The 24,282-nt window shown below is 43.0% G+C and overlaps 4 protein-coding genes across 4 annotated transcripts; 2 read left to right on the top strand and 2 right to left on the bottom strand.

Moving 5' to 3' along the window:
- Window positions 1-1,976: 1,976 nt before the first annotated feature.
- On the bottom strand, window positions 1,977-2,691 carry LOC139779773 (uncharacterized). Its single transcript, XM_071718248.1, has 2 exons — window positions 2,624-2,691; window positions 1,977-2,559 (listed from the first exon to the last, which is right to left on the bottom strand). Exons 1-2 carry the CDS (start codon window positions 2,689-2,691, stop codon window positions 1,977-1,979), a joined length of 651 nt encoding a protein of 216 aa, XP_071574349.1.
- Window positions 2,692-4,743: 2,052 nt separating this feature from the next.
- Window positions 4,744-5,458, top strand: LOC139779772 (uncharacterized). Its single transcript, XM_071718247.1, has 2 exons — window positions 4,744-4,790; window positions 4,885-5,458. Exons 1-2 carry the CDS (start codon window positions 4,744-4,746, stop codon window positions 5,456-5,458), a joined length of 621 nt encoding a protein of 206 aa, XP_071574348.1.
- A 15,151-nt stretch (window positions 5,459-20,609) lies between these two features.
- On the bottom strand, window positions 20,610-21,575 carry LOC139779770 (uncharacterized). Its single transcript, XM_071718246.1, has one exon. The coding sequence runs from the start codon at window positions 21,573-21,575 to the stop codon at window positions 20,610-20,612; it is 966 nt and encodes a 321-aa protein (XP_071574347.1).
- Window positions 21,576-22,349: 774 nt separating this feature from the next.
- Window positions 22,350-23,082, top strand: LOC139779769 (uncharacterized). Its single transcript, XM_071718245.1, has 2 exons — window positions 22,350-22,417; window positions 22,482-23,082. Exons 1-2 carry the CDS (start codon window positions 22,350-22,352, stop codon window positions 23,065-23,067), a joined length of 654 nt encoding a protein of 217 aa, XP_071574346.1. The 3' UTR covers window positions 23,068-23,082.
- The last annotated feature ends 1,200 nt before the right edge of the window (window positions 23,083-24,282 follow it).

Raw genomic sequence — 24,282 nt, 5'->3', positions numbered from 1 at the left:
GCTTACTTGCACTCACGACTTTTAATTCTAATGTTTATGGCCTGCGAGCTATACAGCTCTTAAGATGGCGAACCAATTGTCTGTATAAGCCGCACGAACAAGCACGCCAACCGACTCTTACTTCTAGTCCTCGACTACTGAGCGTACCATCAAATTCATCCTTCTATATCCCACTATTGTCACATCGTTTGTTTATCATATCTAATTTCACCATGATCTCAGCATCCATACATTTGGGCCTCACGAAAAATCTACAATGTGCAGTTTTGCACGTGTCCGATGAAGTCACCGCGAGACACGTATGTTCATGAAAACGATATCGCGCCATTAACTTTTAATGGTTTAATTTGTATAACTGCTATTGAACCGCTATCAAACTTCTTTAAAACATCTTTAAAAACAACTTTAAAAACAGCTATCAAACAACTATCAAACAACTAAAAACAGCTATCAAACAACTAAAAACAACTATCAAACAACTAAAAACTGCTATCAAACAACTAAAAACAGCTATCAAACAACTTTAAAAACAGCTATCAAACAACTAAAAACAGCTATCAAACAACTAAAAACAACTAAAACAGCTTTAAAAACAGCTATCAAACAACTATCAAACAACTAAAAACAGCTTTTGAACAGCTATCAAACAACTAAAAACAACTAAAACAGCTTTAAAAACAGCTATCAAACAACTAAAAACAGCTTTTGAACAGCTTTTGAGCAGCTAAAACATCTATATTATACTACAAACTATGTGGGAAAAGGAAATAAAACATTTTATATATACATATATAGTTTATTTTAAAAAAAATAATATTTTTTTCTGGTGTCGCGACCACCAGTTAAATATTTTTAATACATTTTGTAATGCGCAATTCTTAACATGTTTTTCACATCTTATAGTATTAGTAACATCTAGATTATTTAAAGATTCGATATCTTCGTAATCGGTATCCAAAGTCTCAATGTTTAGATTTTTTCTCGCTTTATTCTCAAGTAGATCCACCAGCCATTCTCGTTTCTGGCATCCCTTGACGTACACAAGAGTCGACATCTCGTCGCCCTCTCCAAGCACGGCCGATGTAATTAGATGTTTCGCCATGCTGTATGGCACGTTTCCGTTCTCCCATCGTAGTCCATGGTGATTTGCAATCAACCAAGAAGCGCATGACTCGTCGGATTTCATGAGGAGACTCCATGGCATGGGACATGTAAAAATGTAATGCGCCAAAACGGTCCCGTTTCTCAGAACCGCCACCTCCTTTACGACAAATTTCATTCCGACGGTGAATCCTTGCAGATCGACAAACGTTGGTACGATCATGACGAAACGACGGAGAAATCTGTATCTTATCGCGGTACATCAGTGTATCTTATATCGCAATACCCGCTGATATTGCAATTTACATGATTTTGCGCACTACGTTCGACAATGGACAGTATTCGATTACGTGATCATGCAAGATGAGACAATAGGCGGTAGTATTTGCCGGTACATTCTCTTTGCAGTCAAATTCTATTCGCACATCCACGGTGGCGCTCTTGACAGATTCGTTTTGTCGCGAGTAATCGATGATAACAAAAGGTCCTTTTGTCAGGAATGTAACCACGGTGCAAAGCGTATCGAAGCAGTCGTATCCGTAATAAGCTTTACAAAAACGCGCATACATATCGAAAAGGATGGGCTTGGAAAAATTCCCCGTTCGCGCACGTCTTCTCGCTCCCGTCACCCATTATAGTTAGATCATTTTTATATTATTTTAAGTGATTTATTTATTGGAAATAAGAGGAAGAATATTTAACAATTTATATGAGACAGATGAGAAAAACGTTTAATGATCGCGCGACGAGTGCGGCACGCGCATTCTTATCGAGAGTTACCGCTCTGTAATTCTAAACCGCTGACGGTGGACAAGGGAACGGTAGACAGAAGGAAAGATAATTTTAGATACAGTGATATGCATTTTAATATACATTTATTTCTCATGTAATGCATCGTGTATAATATTATCTGCAGCATACGCCAACAGTTCACAATCAATAATTGAATTTTTATCATAAAATTCATGCAAGATTCTAACTGCATTACATTTATTGGTGATACAATTTTGGCGTAAAATGGTTACAAATTGTTTAAATTTTTCACTTACGCCATGAACATTTTGGCATAGTTGAAAATACACATTCTCGACGCAATGTTCTAGTTCGAACAGGAGGAGTACGGTTGACGGTTTCATGTACAAGCTGGTGTCGCACGATGTCAATTTTACAATATCTGCGTCACGTATTTTAACGAGTTCCAGATCTCGAAACGCTAGCGATGATGGCGCTGGTGACTGCACGAGTCGCTGAATATCTGCACGTTTTTCGACGAATGTCACCCACGTTGCATGAGGCAGAATTATCCGATTGCCTCGGTTATCACCAATAAGTATATCCACAGAGGACATAGGTCCCACGTTGATTCCAACATCCAAAAATTTATACGCTGTCGATGTCAAGGCAAATCTCCTTCCCAAAATACGAGGCGTATAACGGGGTTTATCAAAACTGAAAAAATACAATTATGTTTATAAAAGTTTTTTTTTTTGCACAAGTATATACGAAAATTAGCAGTACTTACTCATTGTGCTGTTTCTCGCACGTTTCATCCTGAATCGGAACGTAGTAGTTCACACCGTGAGTGTTCATCGTATCTGAAGGCTGTTTGTGACGTACTCGAACCGTATCAAACTCTTGACTGCGCGCGCTAGAATCCTCGTAGACTATTTATACATACAAAAATGTGAATCTTGCAAATAGCGCCAATGTACGGCTGCTGCATGGTGACCACCACCACCACAATCCACATATATGTTAAATGTGATATCTTTGTCAAGAACATTCGTAATGAGATTGCCTCATCGGGCAATAGCATCAAATATGATTTTTTTTCAAGACGTGTTTTACGTGTCTCGCGATGATTTCATCGAACACTTGCAAAACTGCAAATTTTGCAATTTCGCATAAGTCAGTGGCGCAATATCGTTTTCAAGAACATGTCGCGACGTGTCTCGATGATTTCATCGAACACGTGCAAAACTGCAAATTTTGCAAATAGCATTGATACAGATCAAATCACCGAAAGTCAATGGCGCGATTTCTTCCTTTGTCTTGCGTCATATGTAAAAATGTATTACAATATAAAAACATATTATACATACAAATGAGTCATTTATTTTCATAAATATCTAAATGTAATTACAATATATATTTACGATGGTATTTTATAATGCCCCCATGGCAGCGTCTCGGTAGAACCGGGTATAATGTATCGCTTATCATCGTACGGACTTAGAGCTATTTTCGTTTCGGTGTACACCTTGTGTTGTTTGGATCTTATGCACGCCTGCTGTGATTCTTAAAGGCCAACCACTTGTCGTTATCGCTCGGTAACTTGATCGCGCAGTCGTTCATCTCCTGACAGTCGACGGTGTGGGCTTCCAATTTCTCGCTTGTGTAGAAATAGTGCAAACATCTGTAAATAATGAAATTTTTTATATATTTTTTTTACGTAAAAATTATTTTTTATTTTTTATTAGAATGTATACTCACCGATCGCAAAGGTATTTCTGACCACGGTGCCTGTTGATTTGCGAGCTCACGAGGCGGGATAGGTTCTTGATCCACGCAAAATGCCCACCATTGTTGTCTCGTGGGTCCTGCACGTATACAGCAGATTTACATGTCTGTCCATCTTTCGACCAGTAACCCGTATTGGCAGGATAGCAAGTTCCTTGTTTTTTTTCTCGATGCTGAAGACGTTGATTGATATATCGTTGTGATTTTCAAACTGTTTAATTTGATCCATCGTCATTGGAAACTCAATGTCTGTAAGATTTAGCACCGACGTGTAATGAGGATACGACGATTCCCGTTCTGCATTTCTTTGGGCTGGATGCAGAGCAGCCACCACTGACCATGCGAAACATGCCATATCCATTGATCGCACATTTATCACCGCTCTCTTCAATTTAATTTCTCGCGGTATTTCTACAAAACACATTTTATTACACGATCCTCTTCCTGACACACTTTATTGTACTCACGACTTCCAATTCTCGACTACTGAGCGTATGTCCCAGATTCGTCATTTTATATTCTACTAATAATGCATCGTTTGCTTTTTTATCATATCTAATTTCACCGTGATCTCAGCATCCGTACATTTGCGCCTTCCGAAAAAATGCAAAATTTGCAGTTTTACACGTGTGTGATGAAATCATTGCGGGACACGTATGTTCTTGAAAACGATATCGCGCCATTGACTTTCGGTGATTTGATCTGTATCAATGCTATTTGCAAAATTTGCAGTTTTGCACGTGTTCGATGAAATCATCGAGACACGTCGCGACATGTTCTTGAAAACGATATTGCGCCACTGACTTATGCGAAATTGCAAAATTTGCAGTTTTGCAAGTGTTCGATGAAATCATCGCGAGACACGTAAAACACGTCTTGAAAAAAAATCATATTTGATGCTATTGCCCGATGAGGCGATCTCATTACGAATGTTCTTGACAAAGATATCACATTTAACATATATGTGGATTGTGGTGGTGGTGGTCACCATGCAGCAGCCGTACATTGGCGCTATTTGCAAGATTCACATTTTTGTATGTATAAATAGTCTACGAGGATTCTAGCGCGTGCAGTCAAGAGTTTGATACGGTTCGAGTACGTCACAAACAGCCTTCAGATACGATGAACACTCACGGTGTGAACTACTACGTTCCGATTCAGGATGAAACGTGCGAGAAACAGCACAATGAGTAAGTACTGCTAATTTTCGTATATACTTGTGCAAAAAAAAAAACTTTTATAAACATAATTGTATTTTTTCAGTTTTGATAAACCCCGTTATACGCCTCGTATTTTGGGAAGGAGATTTGCCTTGACATCGACAGCGTATAAATTTTTGGATGTTGGAATCAACGTGGGACCTATGTCCTCTGTGGATATACTTATTGGTGATAACCGAGGCAATCGGATAATTCTGCCTCATGCAACGTGGGTGACATTCGTCGAAAAACGTGCAGATATTCAGCGACTCGTGCAGTCACCAGCGCCATCATCGCTAGCGTTTCGAGATCTGGAACTCGTTAAAATACGTGACGCAGATATTGTAAAATTGACATCGTGCGACACCAGCTTGTACATGAAACCGTCAACCGTACTCCTCCTGTTCGAACTAGAACATTGCGTCGAGAATGTGTATTTTCAACTATGCCAAAATGTTCATGGCGTAAGTGAAAAATTTAAACAATTTGTAACCATTTTACGCCAAAATTGTATCACCAATAAATGTAATGCAGTTAGAATCTTGCATGAATTTTATGATAAAAATTCAATTATTGATTGTGAACTGTTGGCGTATGCTGCAGATAATATTATACACGATGCATTACATGAGAAATAAATGTATATTAAAATGCATATCACTGTATCTAAAATTATCTTTCCTTCTGTCTACCGTTCCCTTGTCCACCGTCAGCGGTTTAGAATTACAGAGCGGTAACTCTCGATAAGAATGCGCGTGCCGCACTCGTCGCGCGATCATTAAACGTTTTTCTCATCTGTCTCATATAAATTGTTAAATATTCTTCCTCTTATTTCCAATAAATAAATCACTTAAAATAATATAAAAATGATCTAACTATAATGGGTGACGGGAGCGAGAAGACGTGCGCGAACGGGGAATTTTTCCAAGCCCATCCTTTTCGATATGTATGCGCGTTTTTGTAAAGCTTATTACGGATACGACTGCTTCGATACGCTTTGCACCGTGGTTACATTCCTGACAAAAGGACCTTTTGTTATCATCGATTACTCGCGACAAAACGAATCTGTCAAGAGCGCCACCGTGGATGTGCGAATAGAATTTGACTGCAAAGAGAATGTACCGGCAAATACTACCGCCTATTGTCTCATCTTGCATGATCACGTAATCGAATACTGTCCATTGTCGAACGTAGTGCGCAAAATCATGTAAATTGCAATATCAGCGGGTATTGCGATATAAGATACACTGATGTACCGCGATAAGATACAGATTTCTCCGTCGTTTCGTCATGATCGTACCAACGTTTGTCGATCTGCAAGGATTCACCGTCGGAATGAAATTTGTCGTAAAGGAGGTGGCGGTTCTGAGAAACGGGACCGTTTTGGCGCATTACATTTTTACATGTCCCATGCCATGGAGTCTCCTCATGAAATCCGACGAGTCATGCGCTTCTTGGTTGATTGCAAATCACCATGGACTACGATGGGAGAACGGAAACGTGCCATACAGCATGGCGAAACATCTAATTACATCGGCCGTGCTTGGAGAGGGCGACGAGATGTCGACTCTTGTGTACGTCAAGGGATGCCAGAAACGAGAATGGCTGGTGGATCTACTTGAGAATAAAGCGAGAAAAAATCTAAACATTGAGACTTTGGATACCGATTACGAAGATATCGAATCTTTAAATAATCTAGATGTTACTAATACTATAAGATGTGAAAAACATGTTAAGAATTGCGCATTACAAAATGTATTAAAAATATTTAACTGGTGGTCGCGACACCAGAAAAAAATATTATTTTTTTTAAAATAAACTATATATGTATATATAAAATGTTTTATTTCCTTTTCCCACATAGTTTGTAGTATAATATAGATGTTTTAGCTGCTCAAAAGCTGTTCAAAAGCTGTTTTTAGTTGTTTGATAGCTGTTTTTAAAGCTGTTTTAGTTGTTTTTAGTTGTTTGATAGCTGTTCAAAAGCTGTTTTTAGTTGTTTGATAGTTGTTTGATAGCTGTTTTTAAAGCTGTTTTAGTTGTTTTTAGTTGTTTGATAGCTGTTTTTAGTTGTTTGATAGCTGTTTTTAAAGTTGTTTGATAGCTGTTTTTAGTTGTTTGATAGCAGTTTTTAGTTGTTTGATAGTTGTTTTTAGTTGTTTGATAGCTGTTTTTAGTTGTTTGATAGTTGTTTGATAGCTGTTTTTAAAGTTGTTTTTAAAGATGTTTTAAAGAAGTTTGATAGCGGTTCAATAGCAGTTATACAGATTAAACCATTGAAAGTTAATGGCGCGATATCGTTTTCATGAACATACGTGTCTCGCGGTGACTTCATCGGACACGTGCAAAACTGCATATTGTAGATTTTTCGTGAGGCCCAAATGTATGGATGCTGAGATCATGGTGAAATTAGATATGATAAACAAACGACGTGACAATAGTGGGATATAGAAGGATGAATTTGATGGTACGCTCAGTAGTCGAGGACTAGAAGTAAGAGTCGGTTGGCGTGCTTGTTCGTGCGGCTTATACAAACAATTGGTTCGCCATCTTAAGAGCTGTATAGCTCGCAGGCCATAAACATTAGAATTAAAAGTCGTGAGTGCAAGTAAGCAAAGTGTATATAAAATGGATTTCGAAGAATTGCAGTTTGAAGGAGAAGAAAGAATGGAAGTTGAAGCAAACGATGAAGAAATGGAAGTGCCTGAAGAAATGGAAGTGAATGAAGAGGAAGGAATGGAAGTTGATGATGATGCAATATTGTCAGACGATTCGTGTTATGATAGTGAAATGGCTGATGAGGATATTCCGGACGAAATTTTCAGAGTGTTGAATCAAGCAAAAATTAATGCGTTAAATTCTCAGACAAAGATGTGTTGCATATACTCTTATTTCACTCCTGGACATACGAAGTTTTGTGCGTCATGCATTGTCAGAATACACGGATTGTTCTCAATGTTATACGTTGTTCGCCGACACGACATATGTCCGTATATTCTCATGGATGGTCTCTTTTGTTCATCTTGTGGAGACCCATTATATCAAATTTCACCGTGTAATCTGTGTCCTATGTGTGTTTTTGTGTAAATTTTAACTGTGTAAATAGCCTGTGTAAATAACCTGCAGTATTTTTACCTATTTTAGTGTATACATATTATTGTCTAAAATTAAGAGACTATGGCCCGTATTCTGAAGGTGACTGACTCAAGAGCCAGGGGTTTCTGGTTCAAATCCAGCGGTGGTAAGCAAATTTTCTATGTACAATATAAATTTATTTAATTAAGCTTGCACGTAATAGCGTGAAAAGTGCGAGAAGACGCGCGCGAATGGGGGCCGCAAGCGAGAAGACGCGCGCGAACGGGGGAGAAAGAATGGGGGCCGGGAGCGAGAGAGACCGCGCGAACGGGGGAGAGAGACCGCGCGAGTAGGTAAGCTAGGCCGGTTCTACCCCAGGGATCCGAGGGGGGGTGAGGGGCGGGGGGTATACCGCGGGAGGGGGGGTATACCGCGGGAGGGGGGGAACCGCGTTTTCGGGCACCGCGGTGGAGGGGGAGGGGGGACCGCGTTTTCGGGCACCGCGGGGAAGGGGGAAGGGGTTTCCGCGTTTCCGGCGTCGCGGGGTAGGGGTCCGCGGGGTGAGGGGACCCGCGTTCGCGTTTTTGGGCGCCGCGGGAGAGGGGTCCGCGGGGTGAGGGGACCCGCGTTCGCGTTTTCGCCGCGCCGCGGGGTGAGGGGCGACCGCGTTCGCGTTTTCGCCGCGCCGCGGGGAGGGGCGACCGCGTTTTCGCCGCGCCGGTACGTGGAATTAAATAAATTTATATTATACATAGAAATCTTGCTTACCACCGCTGGATTTGAATCAGAAACCCCCGGCTCGTGAGTCAGTCACATCCCGCACTGTGTGACACAATATTGATGAATACGTTTTGTATTGTCTATATATGTTACAGTTATTGTTAGCAGTAGAGTCTCTTAGCAGTATAGGCCATAGTCTCTTAATTTTAGACAATAATATATACACTTAAAATAGTTAAAAAAATACTATTTCAAAGCAGTTAAAATTTACACAAAAACACACATAGGACACAGATTACATGGTGAAATTAAATATAATGGGTCTCCACATGACGAACAGAAGAAACCGTCCATTAGTATATAAGGCCTGGTGTCATGTTTACGATAAACGTACAGCATTGAGAATAATCCACTGATTCTCACAATGCATGACGCACAAAACTTCACCTGTCCTGGAGTGAAATAACAGTATGTGCAGCGCATCTTTGTCAGAGGATTTAACGCATTAATTTCAGCTTGATTCAACACTCTGAAAATTTCATCCGGAATATCCCCATCAGCCATTTCACTATCATAACATGAATCGTCTGACAATATAGCATCATCATCAACTTCCATTCCTTCCTCTTCATTCACTTCTATTTCTTCAGGCACTTCCATTTCTTCATCGTTTGCTTCAACTTCCATTCTTTCTTCCCCTTCAAACTGCAATTCTTCGAAATCCATTTTATATACACTCTGTTCCACTCACGCGCTAAAATATAAACTTTGGAAAATATCCGAAGTTTCTTTTCCAATCAAATTCGCTGTTGAGAAACTCCCGGTTCGATCGAAGATCGGCGATCCCCAATTCGCGACGGATCAAATATCGCGCTATGTCGACGTTCCACAAGTTCAATCTGCTACAATTTCTCATGCGCGGTTCGCTGATTTTCACGATCCTGAATTTAGAATTGAGCACCGGTTTGCACAATTTTATGTACTCGTCGCTCATATCGCGTCATGTGCTGTACTCGCGACTTTCGGTCCACGACTACTGAGCATACCCTCAAATTCATCCTTCTATATCCCACTATTGTCACATCGTTTGTTTAACATATCTAATTTCACAATGATCAAAGCATCCGTACGGATGCGCCTTGCGAAAAATCTACGATGTACAGTTTTGCACGTGTGCGATGAAGTCACCGCGAGACACGTATGTTCATGAAAACGATATCGCGCCATTAACTTTCAATGGTTTATCTGTATAACTGCTATTGAACCGCTATCAAACTTCTTTAAAACAGCTATGAAACAACAACTAAAAACAGCTATCAAACAACTAAAAACATCTTTAGAAACAACTAAAAACAACTAAAAACAGCTATCAAACAACTAAAAACATCTTTAGAAACAACTAAAAACAACTAAAAACAACTATCAAACAGCTATCAAACAACTAAAAACAACTAAAACAGCTTTAAAAACAGCTATCAAACAACTAAAAACAACTAAAAACAACTAAAAACAACTAAAAACAACTAAAAACAACTAAAAACAACTAAAACAGCTTTAAAAAACATCTATCAAACAACTATCAAACAACTAAAAACATCTTTAGAAACAACTAAAAACAACTAAAAACAACTAAAAACAACTATCAAACAGCTATCAAACAACTAAAAACAACTAAAACAGCTTTAAAAACAGCTTTTGAACAGCTAAAACAGCTTTTGAATAGCTTTTAAACAACTAAAACATCTATATTATATTACAAACTATGTGGGAAAAGGAAATAAAACATTTTATATATACATATATAGTTTATTTTAAAAAAATCATAATTTTTTCTGGTGTTGCGACCACCAGTTACATATTTTTAATACATTTTGTAATGCGCAATTCTTAACATGTTTTTCACATCTTATAGTATTAGTAACATCTAGATTATTTAAAGATTCGATGATATCTTCGTAATCGGCATCCAAAGTCTCAATGTTTAGATTTTTTCTAGCTTTATTCTCAAGTAGATCCACCAGCCATTCTCGTTTCTGGCATCCCTTGACGTACACAAGAGTCGACGTCTCGTCGCCCTCTCCAAGCACGGCCGATGTAATTAAATGTTTCGCCATGCTGTATGGCACGTTTCCATCCTCCCATCGTAGTCCATGGTGATTTGCAATCAACCAAGAAGCGCATGATTTGTCGGATTTCGTGAGGAGACTCCATGGCATGGGACATGTAAAAATGTAATGCGCCAAAACGGTCCCGTTTCTCAGAACCGCCACCTCCTTTACGACAAATTTCATCCCGACGGTGAAGCCTTGCAGATCGACAAACGTTGGTACGATCATGACGAAACGACGGAGCAATCTGTATCTTATCGCGGTACATCAGTGTATCTTATATCGCAATACCCGCTGATATTGCAATTTACATGATTTTGCGCACTACGTTCGACAATGGACAGTATTCGATTACGCGATCATGCAAGATGAGACAATAGGCGGTAGTATTTGCCGGTACATTCTCTTTGCAGTTAAATTCTATTCGCACATCCACGGTGGCGCTCTTGACAGATTCGTTTTGTCACGAGCAATCGATGACAACAAAAGGTCCTTCCATCAGGAATGTATACAAGCTGCAAAGCGTATCACTGGAATCGTATCCGTAATAAGCTTTACGAAAACGCGCATACATATCGAAAAAGACGGCGTATCGATTTTTGTCAAAATCCAGATTCAAGTCGTCGTACGGATAAAATTCAGAGTTTAGATAAAGTTTCACGTTGGTCAAGTTACAGTCATCGAATACGCTAACATTTTGAGACATGATATTCTTGCGCCCGGTCTGCAGCGCAAAGATAACGTATCGCTGCTTCTCCAGCTGAGTCGCCGTTTTGACGGCCCACGAATGCTTGGTCGTGCTCTGCAACATGGGGTACTCGTACAGATCCCACGAACGGAAACTAACACTAAGATATCGCCCGCTTTCCAAGGCCCATAGCATGGATAGCTTATTGATCTCGTTTAATGTGACGTGAGGCATTCGCCACTGTACTTTAAACAATTCAATTTCCGGCTCCGTCGCCGGATTTCCCACAATGCAATTGTTGTCGCTGCGCGCTTGTATCAAAATTAATTCGTGACGAGCGTTAACAACCACGCGTTTGTAATCCTCGCAAAAGCCCAGCAACCTCTTGAGCGGTACGCAAAAGTTGAAGTATCCTTCCGGTATGCTCGATGAAACGTCCCATCCAGCATTCCGCATGAGTTGAGAATCATTATACGATAGCGATACATAGTTCTTGATGGTACTGGTTATTCCAACGTTTCTGTTGCGATCAATCTCCACACCGTTGAGCTCGTATCGAATCTCATCGAACATGAAAGCTGCACAATTATTCGCAAGCGTTGCCTGAGACTCGTCATTCCTTTTCTTTATCGTCAATCTTCCTTCAACGTAGAGAAAGCTCTCGCACGGCAACGTGTATAAATCCTGTTGTTGTATGGGTATTCTTATCTCATCGTTATGTCCAAACGTTGTGTTGGCGTACGGATTGTACGTGTGTGTCTCAATCTTGACGACGCTGTCGTCAAAGATCGGTTCACCTCCAATGTTTAAGATATTAGCCATTTCGTACGACGAAACCCAATGATTTCAGAAATTCAACGTTCAACCCCGTGAGTTTCTTCTTTGGCGATCGGATTGTCTCTCTAATTTTGTTTCTCGTCTGTTGCACCTGCTCAGCTTCGTTCAGTACGAGCATCTCACGTTATCGCTGTCGTCTTCGTACATGCAGTCTAACGGTGATCTCCTCTCCACGAAAATCAATCAATCGGCCGTCCTGATCCACGACGCGAAGCGTCAAGTCCGAAATGCTCCGTACGATGATCGGAAGGTAAATGATCTGTGCCGGCGTTTCCGATATCTTATATCCTGGAGGCACACTCGGTGAAAACTCGTGTATCGTGTGCACGTACTTGTCGTTGCTGTACGCACCCGCGGTCACGTTACACTCTATGCGAATGATGTTTACGTTGATGATATTTATCGGAACATCCGATTCGTGCCATTGTCGCGACTCCAGCACGCGATTCGCTGAAAATCCCAGCAGCGATCCAATGTTGTTCGGTTTGGCGAAATTTATCCGATAAGCGCACTTGATCTCGCTCTTCATCGTATTGTTATTAGCCCGAATAATAATCAATGGGTGCGATTCATCTTCGTTTATCGAGACATTATTGGATTGATCCCATAAAAGAGCGCGTTTCAGATACATGTCTATATCACGCAGTTCGTACGATCCTTCGGGTATGGTAATCTCCTTGTCGTCGTCATAGTAGAATTTATTGTTCGACGAATTTACATTCGGTATCGTGTGATAGGTTTCAAAATCTGTCAGACCGAGCTCGTAATCGCCATCGCTCAAATCCACGGCGGGAAAGTAGCTTACCGCGAGGATGCTGCTCTTGCCGGTGAGCGTAAATGTCAGTGACATGTTTGAATGAATACTGAGATTAAACAGCGTAACGCCGGTCTTTAAATTGATTGTCAGCCGACTGTAGAAAACGCAGACACAGTTGTCCACAATTGCTTTGATCGTATCGCTGATATGGCGTGCGATTGTACTCTATTACATTGTTCTTTAGATACTGCGCCAATTCTCTCGGTGGTCGAAGATTGCCAAAACTGTCGAAATATATGGCACGATCTTCTCTCTTCGCGTACGCCACCCAGTGAGTACCCGGTCCCTCAGTATTATCCAAATTCACGATACCGCTCTCGTTTCGACGTACACCGCCGATCGGTAACGAGTCGCGCATGAAAATACCTCGAAAATATGGAATGCGCATACGTTTTGCCAATTGTTGCAGTTGTACGTTGGTAGTTACGCCCTGGGGAATTTTTAGCGTCTCTTCGACGTTTTTTTTTTTCTTGAGACTCCCCGTCCGCGTTTGTATGGAGCGAGATAATGTCCGTGACCTTCCATGGCGCGATTGTGACGTTGCATCTCTTCCAGCTGACGCCGCGCGGCTTTGTTATCGTTCACGGCCTTTGCGACTCCCGCCGCTCCGCCGACCAACGAACCGAGAACCCCTAATAACGGCAGGATCGGTAGGATACCGCCGCGTTTCGCTATCGGAAGTATTCGCTTGTTCTTCTTCTTTTTCTTCGTTTTCAAACCCATACCGAGTTTCGTTTTAGCCTTCATGGCCGCCCAGACGGTTGTAGCTGCAGCTCTCTCTCCGAGAGTCGAATCGTTCGCGGTGACACATTTTCGCGCTTTCGCGGCAAGTATATTGTCTGCCACGTGTCGTTCTGCGAGATCGCTGCTACGCGAGTAGGCTATGTCGTGCTCGCGACACGCTGCGTCCAATGGATTAATACCCCGATCACCTCTTGCCAATCGTGTTTCTAAATGAGTTCCCGGACCGCAAAATTGATAGCCGGGAATGTGTAATTCGATCGGAAGCGCGTTTATCGCGCGATTCAACAGACCTCGACCTATCTTCGGCGACATTCGCCGCAGTTTTTTATCAACGGCGGCGGACCGTCGATGTGCGTTTGCTGACACGGCAAATTATAATGTATTAAACAGCGACGGTATTGCTGAACCTCCGAATCTGCCTTGATATGTTCGGGAAGCTTATCCCACAAATAATCTATATGATTATAAAACTGCCGTAGTAGAATGACCTTTGGTATATACTTTAACTGCTCGGCGGTTAAATTGTAAATATCGCTGTTATCCGACACGAGCAAAAACATTTTAAAGACTGAGCATCTCAGCTCTACGCGCCTCTATAAATAGGCCAGCTTTCTCGATACTGTTTTTCATTTGTTGTGGAGGGGAGGTAAAATGCGGTTCGTACGACAATCGCGGACGATCAAAGTGACAAACTTTGACGATAGGATACAGTTAACGAAAGAGGTACGCAAACATGGAGACATGCTACCGATTTCTATACGTGGTATCATCTGCGGTCCGTCGAATTGCGGCAAGACAAACGTCTTGATAAGCTTGCTGGAAAGTCCGCACGGTGTACGTTTCGAGAACGTGTATGTGTACTCGAAATCGTTGCAACAGTCGAAATACCGATATTTGGAGAATATACTAACACCGATAGAAGAAATTGGCTACTTTACGTTCTCGAATAACAGTGACGTCATTCCACCGAGCGATGCGCTCCCGAATTCTATTTTTATCTTTGATGACATGGCATGCGACAAGCAGGATACGATAAGAGAATACTTTGCAATGGGCCGGCACGCGAACGTTGACTCCTTCTATCTTTGTCAGACGTATGCAAAGATACCGAAGCATCTTATACGCGACAACGCGAATTTATTGATTCTGTTTAAACAGGATGGTACCAATCTGAAACACATATTCAACGATCACGTAAACACAGATATGTCATACAATGATTTCAGTAAATTGTGTCATACATGTTGGCAACAAAAGTATGGATTCGTGGTGATAGACAAGGACAGCGCGATTTCGAATGGTCGATACAGAAAAGGATTTAACGACTTTGCGATACCGAAACGTGGTTAGTTGTTGTCGACGCGCCGATTGAACAACGTTATCGCGACATGGACAGCGGCGAGGAGATTAGAGAGCGCGAGAGGATAGCAAATCAAATTGCGAAAACGAGCGATTCGATTCGCAAAAAGTATCACGCCTTGAAAACTGGTAAAATGGAGGAAGATATCGCGTTGGAGAGACACTTTAAGCCCATCATCGAGCCTCTAAGGCAGATTGCCGAAAACACCGTTGGCAAAGAATCTGACGTGTCAAAGATTGAGAATGAAACGGCGTGGGAAGACGAAGAGCCAAAGTTCAAACGAAAACGACCAAACGCCTCGTTTAACGACTCTGTAATGGCTTCAACTCCGGTTACGTTGAAACGATCGATAAATGTGCCATCTAATTTGAGCGAAATAACCAAAATTTTACAACCGCATAAATCGAAACGATCGACAGGTTCATTGAATGAACCACCGATAACCTCTGCGCCTTCCGTGCAACCCACAATGCTCGAATCACTCGCAAACGAAGATGTTTTCGAAACCACGGATGACTCACTCGTGACGTCCGTTCGACAGCAGTTGCAAACATCTGAGGGTCGAGAAACGTTGCGAGATCACTTTGGACTATTGGGCCAAAAGTACGTCGGGGCAGTTCTGAGCGGCGATCAAGAAAGCGGTATAGACACCGTATACGGCGTTTATTTCAGCAACGATGGAATGATGCTCGGTAATAAACGTTTTGACGTGAACAACGCGGACAACATAATTATCGACGGCATACGATACGCTGGCACACGCGGTCTTTACGAGTTGATCTTTAAGAAATTTCCCAATGACGATATCTACACGGAGGACGATATGCAAACATACAAGAGCATTCTGTTGACGACGAGTGCTCATAAACGCAATTATGATGCTCACGCTCGAATAAATGGCAACAGGGGATACAAGTACACAGAAATAATCGCACCGTTGATTTTGGGTAAAAAAGCTGGAAAAGGTATACCGCGTGCCATGACATTAAACGGCAACAAGATCGACCATATAATTGCATCGTCGATTTTGGGTAAAAAAGCTGGAAAAGGTATACCGCATGCCATGACATTAAACGACAACAAGATCGACTATGTTCATTGGGATGATCCCAACGAGCTTGTAGATCGTCTCCGATTGCTCGAAGCTTCGCGCCTAGCGGGTCACACCGGTCACGATAACGAGATCCTGTCGATTATCGAGGAACTTCGCGAGGCTGGACTTATTATAAATTAAACCGCGCGTCGGCGAGTCGTTTAATCAACATCGAAATGCCGATCAACAAGTTTGGTATATCGCTCGGAAGAGGCGGTGCGGAACCGTACTATCAATGGAGCGGATTAATCAGAAATTACGTGCGCGATAACGCTCTTTGCATGGTCGCCACCGACTTTGACGCGAAATCGCGCAAGATTCGACGGATAGCGCCGCCTGTAGATGATGGCGATGCAGCCAATAAACGTTACGTGCAGCAGAGCGTGCAAATTTTGAAAGATCAGCAGGATGAAATCGAGAGAAAGATGGCCGCATTCCAGAATAACGTGCAAATTACCCTAAACGAACTTCAAAAGATGATTCAAGATGTAATTGCGAATCATCGCGAATAGATAAGAACGTACATCTGGTCGCTGCGTCAGTTGCGCGTCAGCGTCATGGCTAGTAAGAAGCAATCAACTGAGAAACGGAGGCTGGTGGAAGAACTACACGCTCCTGCGAGAAGAAATTTTTCGCGAAGACGCGTCATAGTGCGCGGATACGATGACCTGTGGCAGGCGGATGTGGTCGAGATGCGTCCATACACGCGATTCAACAGAAGCTACTACTACATATACTCACCGTTATCGACGTGCTGAGCAAGCACGCATGGGCCGTACCGCTCAAGGCCAAGAGCGGAACCGAGGTTACTACGGCGATAGCGAAAATAATTCGAGACGGCGGAAGATGTCCGAAAAATCTGCAGACTGACAAGGGCAAAGAATTTTACAACGCAAACGTGCAGAAACTCTTGAAGAAACATAATATCAATCACTATTCGACCTATTCCGTAATGAAGGCATCGGTCGTCGAACGATTCAATCGCACGCTCAAGAACGATATGTGGAAAATGTTTACGCTCAACGGAAATTACAAATGGATCGGCTCGCTGCCGGGTCTCGTATCGGATTACAACGCGCGAAAGCATCGAACTATCGGCATGCGACCCATCGATGTTACCCCCGCGATCGCCGACAAGCTCCTAACAACGGTGTACAGCCACGTAAAGATCGCTGCTCCCGCGCGATTCAAAGTGGGCGACTCGGTACGCGTGAGTAAATTCAAGACAATCTTCGAGAAAGGATACACGCCAAATTGGACCACGGAGGTGTTTAGAATCATCAAAGTGCAGAAAACTAATCCCGTGACGTACCTGTTGGAAGATTCCTGCGGAAAACCCGTCGCCGGCGGCTTCTACGAATACGAGTTACATCGCGTTGCCAATCCCGACGTGTATCTCGTTGAAAAAGTTTTGCGCAAAAGGGGGGATGAGGTTTATGTAAAGTGGTTAGGATTTGATAATTCACACAATTCATGGATACACAAGAATAATGTATTGTAAAAATTTATTACAATATAAAAACATATTATACATACAAATGAGTCATTTATTTTCATACATATCTAAATGTATTTACAATTGTATTTTACAATGATATTTTATAATGCCCCCATGGCAGCGTCTCGGTAGAACCGGGTATAATGTATCGTTTATCATCGTACGGACTTAGAGCTATTTTCGTTTCGGACACGGTGTATACCTCGTGCTGTTTGGATCTTATGCAGGTCTGCTGTCGCGTCATTTCAATTTCATCGCGCAGACACCGCGTGTAATCGTCGAACGTTATCGACCTGGCTACGACGTTACTCTTAACACCTTTAGCTTTTTTCGTATCTTTCTTACCGTCTACTCGCAAGGCATACATCTTTGCTCTAAGCCCGACGAATTCGGTCATTATCGCACCGTTATTTTCGTCTTTCATTAAGCCCGGAACTTTTTTATTGGCGAGTGGGATACCGTACGCATTATCGACCGCGTAATCGCTAGTATCAAATCTAATAATGTGGCGCTTCATGGTGTCATACACATCTTCGCACTCGATATGATAAATGAGACTGTCAGTATCGGTGTACGTGACTTTACACTTGTCGCGATACAACGGTAACATGTACTCGTGATGAAATTCGTACAAACATGTCTTGGATATATCGAGGATGCACATACCCACGTAGATTGGTTTGTCGAACTTCACCTCGAGTTTTCGCATTTCTATTGCTACTAAATTCTCCGAAAAGACGCTTCGGCTATGAAAATTTGGTTTCGCGATCAATGCCTCCGCGCCGTATCTACCCTCCCAATGAGTCACGAGTCGCACGTCAACGTGATTGCGCACATTCTCCATGGTTTTGCCAAACACAGCATTATTCATCAATTTGTATAAATTTTTCTCGAAATCATTCTTGGCCAATGTTCTAAATTTCGTATTAAGTTCTATATAATCGCGAAGCCATGGAGATTGCGCGAATTTCAATATGCGGTGAATCTTTGCTACACGGAGATCGTGACGAGTGCACTGCTGCAGGTTGCGATAATGTATGACATAACGTTTCTTATCGTATAATGTTGCGAGGAGCTTGTCCTGTCGCTTACCGGGTGGTTTATCGCGCGTCGGACAGAATGGTAGGTCAGTGTGCGCGTCGTGAAGATGTTGCGGATACTCCAAGTCGACTTCGAGAATGTAGCCTATCGTGGAATCCACCGCAACATCCATAACATTAAAATCGGTTACGTCGTCGACCCATTGAAAATCTGCGTAAGGCAATGGTTGACACATTGCCCAGCCGTATAAGTTGTTTACGTCAAAATACATCAGATATGACGACGGTTTCGATGGATCGTACGACTGCATGTACTTGTTGTTGGCCAGCGCGTATCTGTTTGAACATTGACTCAAACCGCCGCGTATGCCGCGTTCGATAAACATGACCATGTCAATGTCAGTGAGAAATTCGAAATTGATACGTGTATGCTTCAACATAGCATCCCACGTAAAACCTGGTAGAGTATAATAATACGCCGGATCGAGTCCATAACTCGCGACGCAGCTATCGCGAAAATTTTCAAAGATATCGGCCAACAGCAAGACATCGGTTTTGAGATATAAATCGCTGTAGTCACCGAGCGTTCCAATGGAGAACCGCTGCCAGACGTTGACGGCGTGCGCGTAATCGCTCTCGGATACGGTGTCACCTGTCAATGAACTATAAAACGAGTCGCGCGGCGGTAAACACGAGTCCTCCAACTTTTCGACGCAGTCAATGTACTCATATGGAAATACGCCTTTTCGTGTCAGCATATCAAAATTTTCTGCGGATATTTTACAAAATTCGCGTTGCAATATTCGCAGTTTATCCTTGCTTAGATAAGATGCCAATTTGTCGAGACTAGCGGTGAGAAACTTGTACGAATCGATAAATCGCAATTTGACGCAAGTTTTCTTATCTTTATCTTCGGTGCTTTTAACGTTTTTTGTAAATGAAATGTATTTCTCTTTTGTGATTGGGAGCAAGTCTACATGTCCTTCGTACGCTGTTGCTATTTCAGTTATAATAAAATGCGCGTCGTAGCCAGATAAATTATGAAAAACTATGGGAATGCAATGCGAATCTTTGTAGTTCAGATTACAGTTTGAGTGCGCGGGACCTCTGTACTGACCGGTCAGATGACAATGATCGCGTACTCGCACGTCGTCTGGCTCGAACGGTTTTTCGCACACGTGACAGTGCGTTGCGCTGTTGAACTTTTCCCACTCGTCTCGCGTGAAATTCGCCATGGGTACATTAGTGGACAAGATTGTCTTTACGTCGTGAGCTAAACGTCTTAGCTCCTCGGCGAACCACGCGACGCAATCCTTATCGCGACGAAACCGATACATTGATAACGAATTGTCGTACGAGCAACGCACGTAGTACCCTATGCTAAACACGCGATGATGTTGATATGTGTACCTGGACGTTTCCGGATCCGCTTCCATCTTCTCCAGGGTACATTCCAGGTCGGCGTATACGATAAATGGAACTCGTTCCTTCCTGTTGTGATTTTTAAAGGCCAACCACTTGTCGTTATCGCTCGGTAACTTGATCGCGCAGTCGTTCATCTCCTGACAGTCGACGGTGTGGGCTTCCAATTTCTCGCTGGAGCCGAAGTAGTGCAAACATCTGTAAATAAAGAATTTTTTAAATATATTTTTTACGTAAAAATTATTTTTATTATTATTAGAATGTATACTCACCGATCGCAAAAGTATTTCCTGTGCTCTTTTTTACTCAATTGCGAGCTCACGAGGCGGGACAGGTTCTTGATCCATGCAAAATGTCCCACGTTGTCGTCATGCACGTACAGCAGATTTACATGCCTGCCCATCTTTCGACCAGTAACCCGTATTGGCAAGATAGCAAGTTCTTGTTTTTTTTCTCGATGCTGTAGACGTTGATGGAGATGTCGTTGTGATCTTCAAACCGTTTAATTTGATCCAACGTCATTGGAAACTTAATGTTTGTAAGATTTAGCACCGACGTGTAATGTGGATACGACGATTCCCGTTCTGCATGTCTCTCGGCTGGATGCAGAGCAGCCACCACTGACCATGCGAAACATGCATTGTCCATTGATCGCACGTTTATTACCGCTATCTTCACTTTAATTTCTCGCGGTATTTCCACAAAACACCCCGCGTGCAATGGATTGTACTTGTTCACATTTACCGTTAAATTGAGTATACGCGACAACGCCCATCCGCTATCACGTTCCTGGAATTCCTCCAGCGATGCTAGGGTAGGCTCGATGACGTGTCGCTTGTACCACTCACACAGATCGGACTCACGGAAGAGTTCATAGTTTCTCGTTGCGATACTTTTATTTGCGCGTTTGTCACCCGCAACAAATTCACCATTAAACATTGTGTTTATTTTTACATTGTCATGTCGTTGCAAGACGTTCCGCACATGAATGAGTACAATGTCTCTCGCATCTTTGAGAAATTGATGAGGGCCGATGTGTTTGGAATTTATTACCACACCGGTCAGTATACGACTTTCAAGGGCCGTATCTATCTCGCGCCATCTGAGTCCTGTCTCACTCGCACTGTATCCTGCACCCACATGCACGAAACGTTGACGTACCGAGTCTTTCAGACCTTCGAGTCGTGCGATACAGGCGACCAACGACTGTTTGAGACCGATCGATAATCGTGGCCGTTTAATTCGGCTTTGTTCTTCCAACGATTCGATAAACTCGTCGCATCGTTGCTCCCACGCGGCAAAGTCTTCCCTCGAATTTAAAAGGGTGGATTGGTCCAACAACTCTTTCTCCATGTTCCTCTTTCTACCACAATTTGTTGTACTCGCGACTTCCAGTCCTCAACTGCTGAGCGTATCCCCCAGATTCGTCCTTCTATATTCTACTAATGATGCATCGTTTGTTTTTATCATATCTAATTTCATCTCTGTATCCGTACATTTGCGCCTTCCGAAAAAATGCAAAATTTGCAGTTTTGCACGTGTGCGATGAAATCATTGCGAGACACGTATGTTCTTGAAACGATATCGCGCCATTGACTTTCGGTGATTTGATCTGTATCAATGCAGCAGCCGTACATCGGCGCTATTTGCAAAATTTGCAGTTTTGCACGTGTTCGATGAAATCATCGCGAGACATGTATGTTCTTGAAAACAATAACGCCCCATTGACTTATGTAAAATTGCAGAATTTGCAGTTTTGCACGTGTTCGATAAAATCATCGCCAGACACGTCGCGACATGTTCTTGAAAACAATATCGCGCAATTGACTTATGCGAAATTGCAAAATTTGCAGTTTTGCACGTGTTCGATGAAATCATTGCGAGACACGTATGCTCTTGAAAATAAATCATATTTGATGCCCGATGAGGTGATCTCATCACGAATGTTCTTGACAAAGATATCTCATTTAACATATATGTGGTGGTGGTCACCATGCAGCAGCAGCCGTACATTGGCGCTATTTGCAAGATTCGCATTTTTGTACGTATAAATAGTCTACGAGGATTCTAGAGCGCAGTCAAGAGTTTGATACGGTTCGAGTACGTCGCAAACAGCCTCCAGTTACGATGAACACTTACGGTGCGAACTACTACGTTCCAATTCAGGATGAAACGTGTGAGAAACAGCACAATGAGTAAGTACCGCTAATTTTCGTATATGCTTGTGCAAAAAAAAAAAAATCTTTTATAAACATAATTGTATTTTTTCAGTTTTGATAAACCCCGCTACACGCCTCGTATTTTGGGAAGAAGATTTGCCTTGACATCGACAGCATATAAATTTTTGGATGTTGGAATCAACGCGGGACCTATGTCCTCTGTGGATATACTTATTGGCGATAATCGAGGCAATCGAATAATTTTGCCTCATGCAACGTGGGTGACATTCATCGAAAAACGTGCAGATATTCAGCGACTCGTGCAGTCATCGGCGCCTTCATCGCTAGCGTTTCGAGATCTGGAGCTCGTTAAAATACGTGACGCAGATATTGTAAAGTTGACATCGTGCGACACCAGCTTGTACATGAAACCGTCAACCGTACTCTTCCTATTCGAACTAGAACATTGCGTCGAAAATGTATATTTTCAACTATGTCAAAATGTTCACGGCGTAAGTGAAAAATTTAAACAATTTGTAACAATTTTACGCCAAAATTGTATTACCGATAAATGTAATGCAGTTAGAAGCTTGCATGAAGTTTATGATAAAAATTCGCTAATAGATTGCGAACTGTTGGCGTATGCTGCCGATACTATTGTGTATAATGCGCTACATGATAAATAAATGCATATAATATGATTTAAAAAGTTTTAATTATTTTTCCTTTTCATTTACCGTTCCCTGTCATTAAGCTGTCTTCGTTTATCGTTTAATTAAATGTAATATTAAAAATTAAATATTAAAATCTAAACGATTAAATATCGTCGGCGAAGAAAAGATACGCGATCGTGAGCGAGAACACGAACGGGAGCCGGGAGCCGGGAGCGAGAAGACGCGAGCGAGAACGCGCGAGGGAAAGAGAACGAGAAGACGCGCGCGAACGGGGGAGAGGGATCGCGCGCGACCGTGAAGACGCGCGCGAACGGGGGACGGGGGGGCGCGAGAGAACATCTACGAGGGGGAGATAACGCGAGCGGGAGCGTGCCGTGTGACGTCACGCGGACCGACATGGCCATTGCACGCGGACTCCGCGGCGCGGCGAAAACGCGGTCGCCCCTCCCCGCGGCGCGGCGAAAACGCGAACGCGGTCGCCCCTCACCCCGCGGCGCGGCGAAAACGCGAACGCGGGTCCCCTCACCCCGCGGACCCCTCTCCCGCGGCGCCCGAAAACGCGAACGCGGGTCACCTCACCCCGCGGACCCCTCCCCCGCGGCGCCGGAAACGCGGAACCCCCCTCCCCCTCCCCCGCGGTGCCCGAAAACGCGGTCCCCCCTCCCCCTCCCCCGCGGTGCCCGAAAACGCGGTCCCCCTCCCCCTCCCCCGCGGTGCCCGAAAACGCGGTCCCTCCCCTCCCCCTCCCCCGCGGTGCCCGAAAATGCGGTTCCCCCCCTCCCCCTCCCCGCGGCGCCCGAAAACGCGGTTCCCCCCCTCCCCCTCCCCGCGGTACTCCCCCCCTCCCGCGGTATACCCCCCGCCCCTCACCCCCCTCGGATCCCCTGGGGTAGAACCGGCCTAGCTAACAATGTAGACTTTTAGCGTATTCAATAACTCGAATTTTTTCCATTTTATTTTAGCTTATTTTATAATAATACTGAGGGCGCAAAATGATCATTGGAAGACTGAATAGGTCTATTGTAAAATCTCATAAATGTTTGAGACTGTGCAGGCCAACCAGCTGTTCGTCTAATAGTTGCAATGTCAACGCCTTTATTGAATGCAGCAGAGACCGCTGCATGTCTAGTGCTATACGCAGAGAATTGTTCTGTATCAATACCTGCTTTCGTTAACAGAGATTTTATCCAATATCCTATAGTTTGTGAACTAACCGCGCCATGTGGC

The sequence above is a fragment of the Temnothorax nylanderi genome, unplaced genomic scaffold, assembly GCF_030848795.1.
Source record: "Temnothorax nylanderi isolate EJ_2023f unplaced genomic scaffold, tnyl_v1.0 TNYL_tig0241_pilon, whole genome shotgun sequence".
Classification (NCBI taxonomy): Eukaryota; Metazoa; Arthropoda; class Insecta; order Hymenoptera; family Formicidae; genus Temnothorax; species Temnothorax nylanderi.
This window is presented reverse-complemented; position numbering and strand designations above follow the sequence as displayed.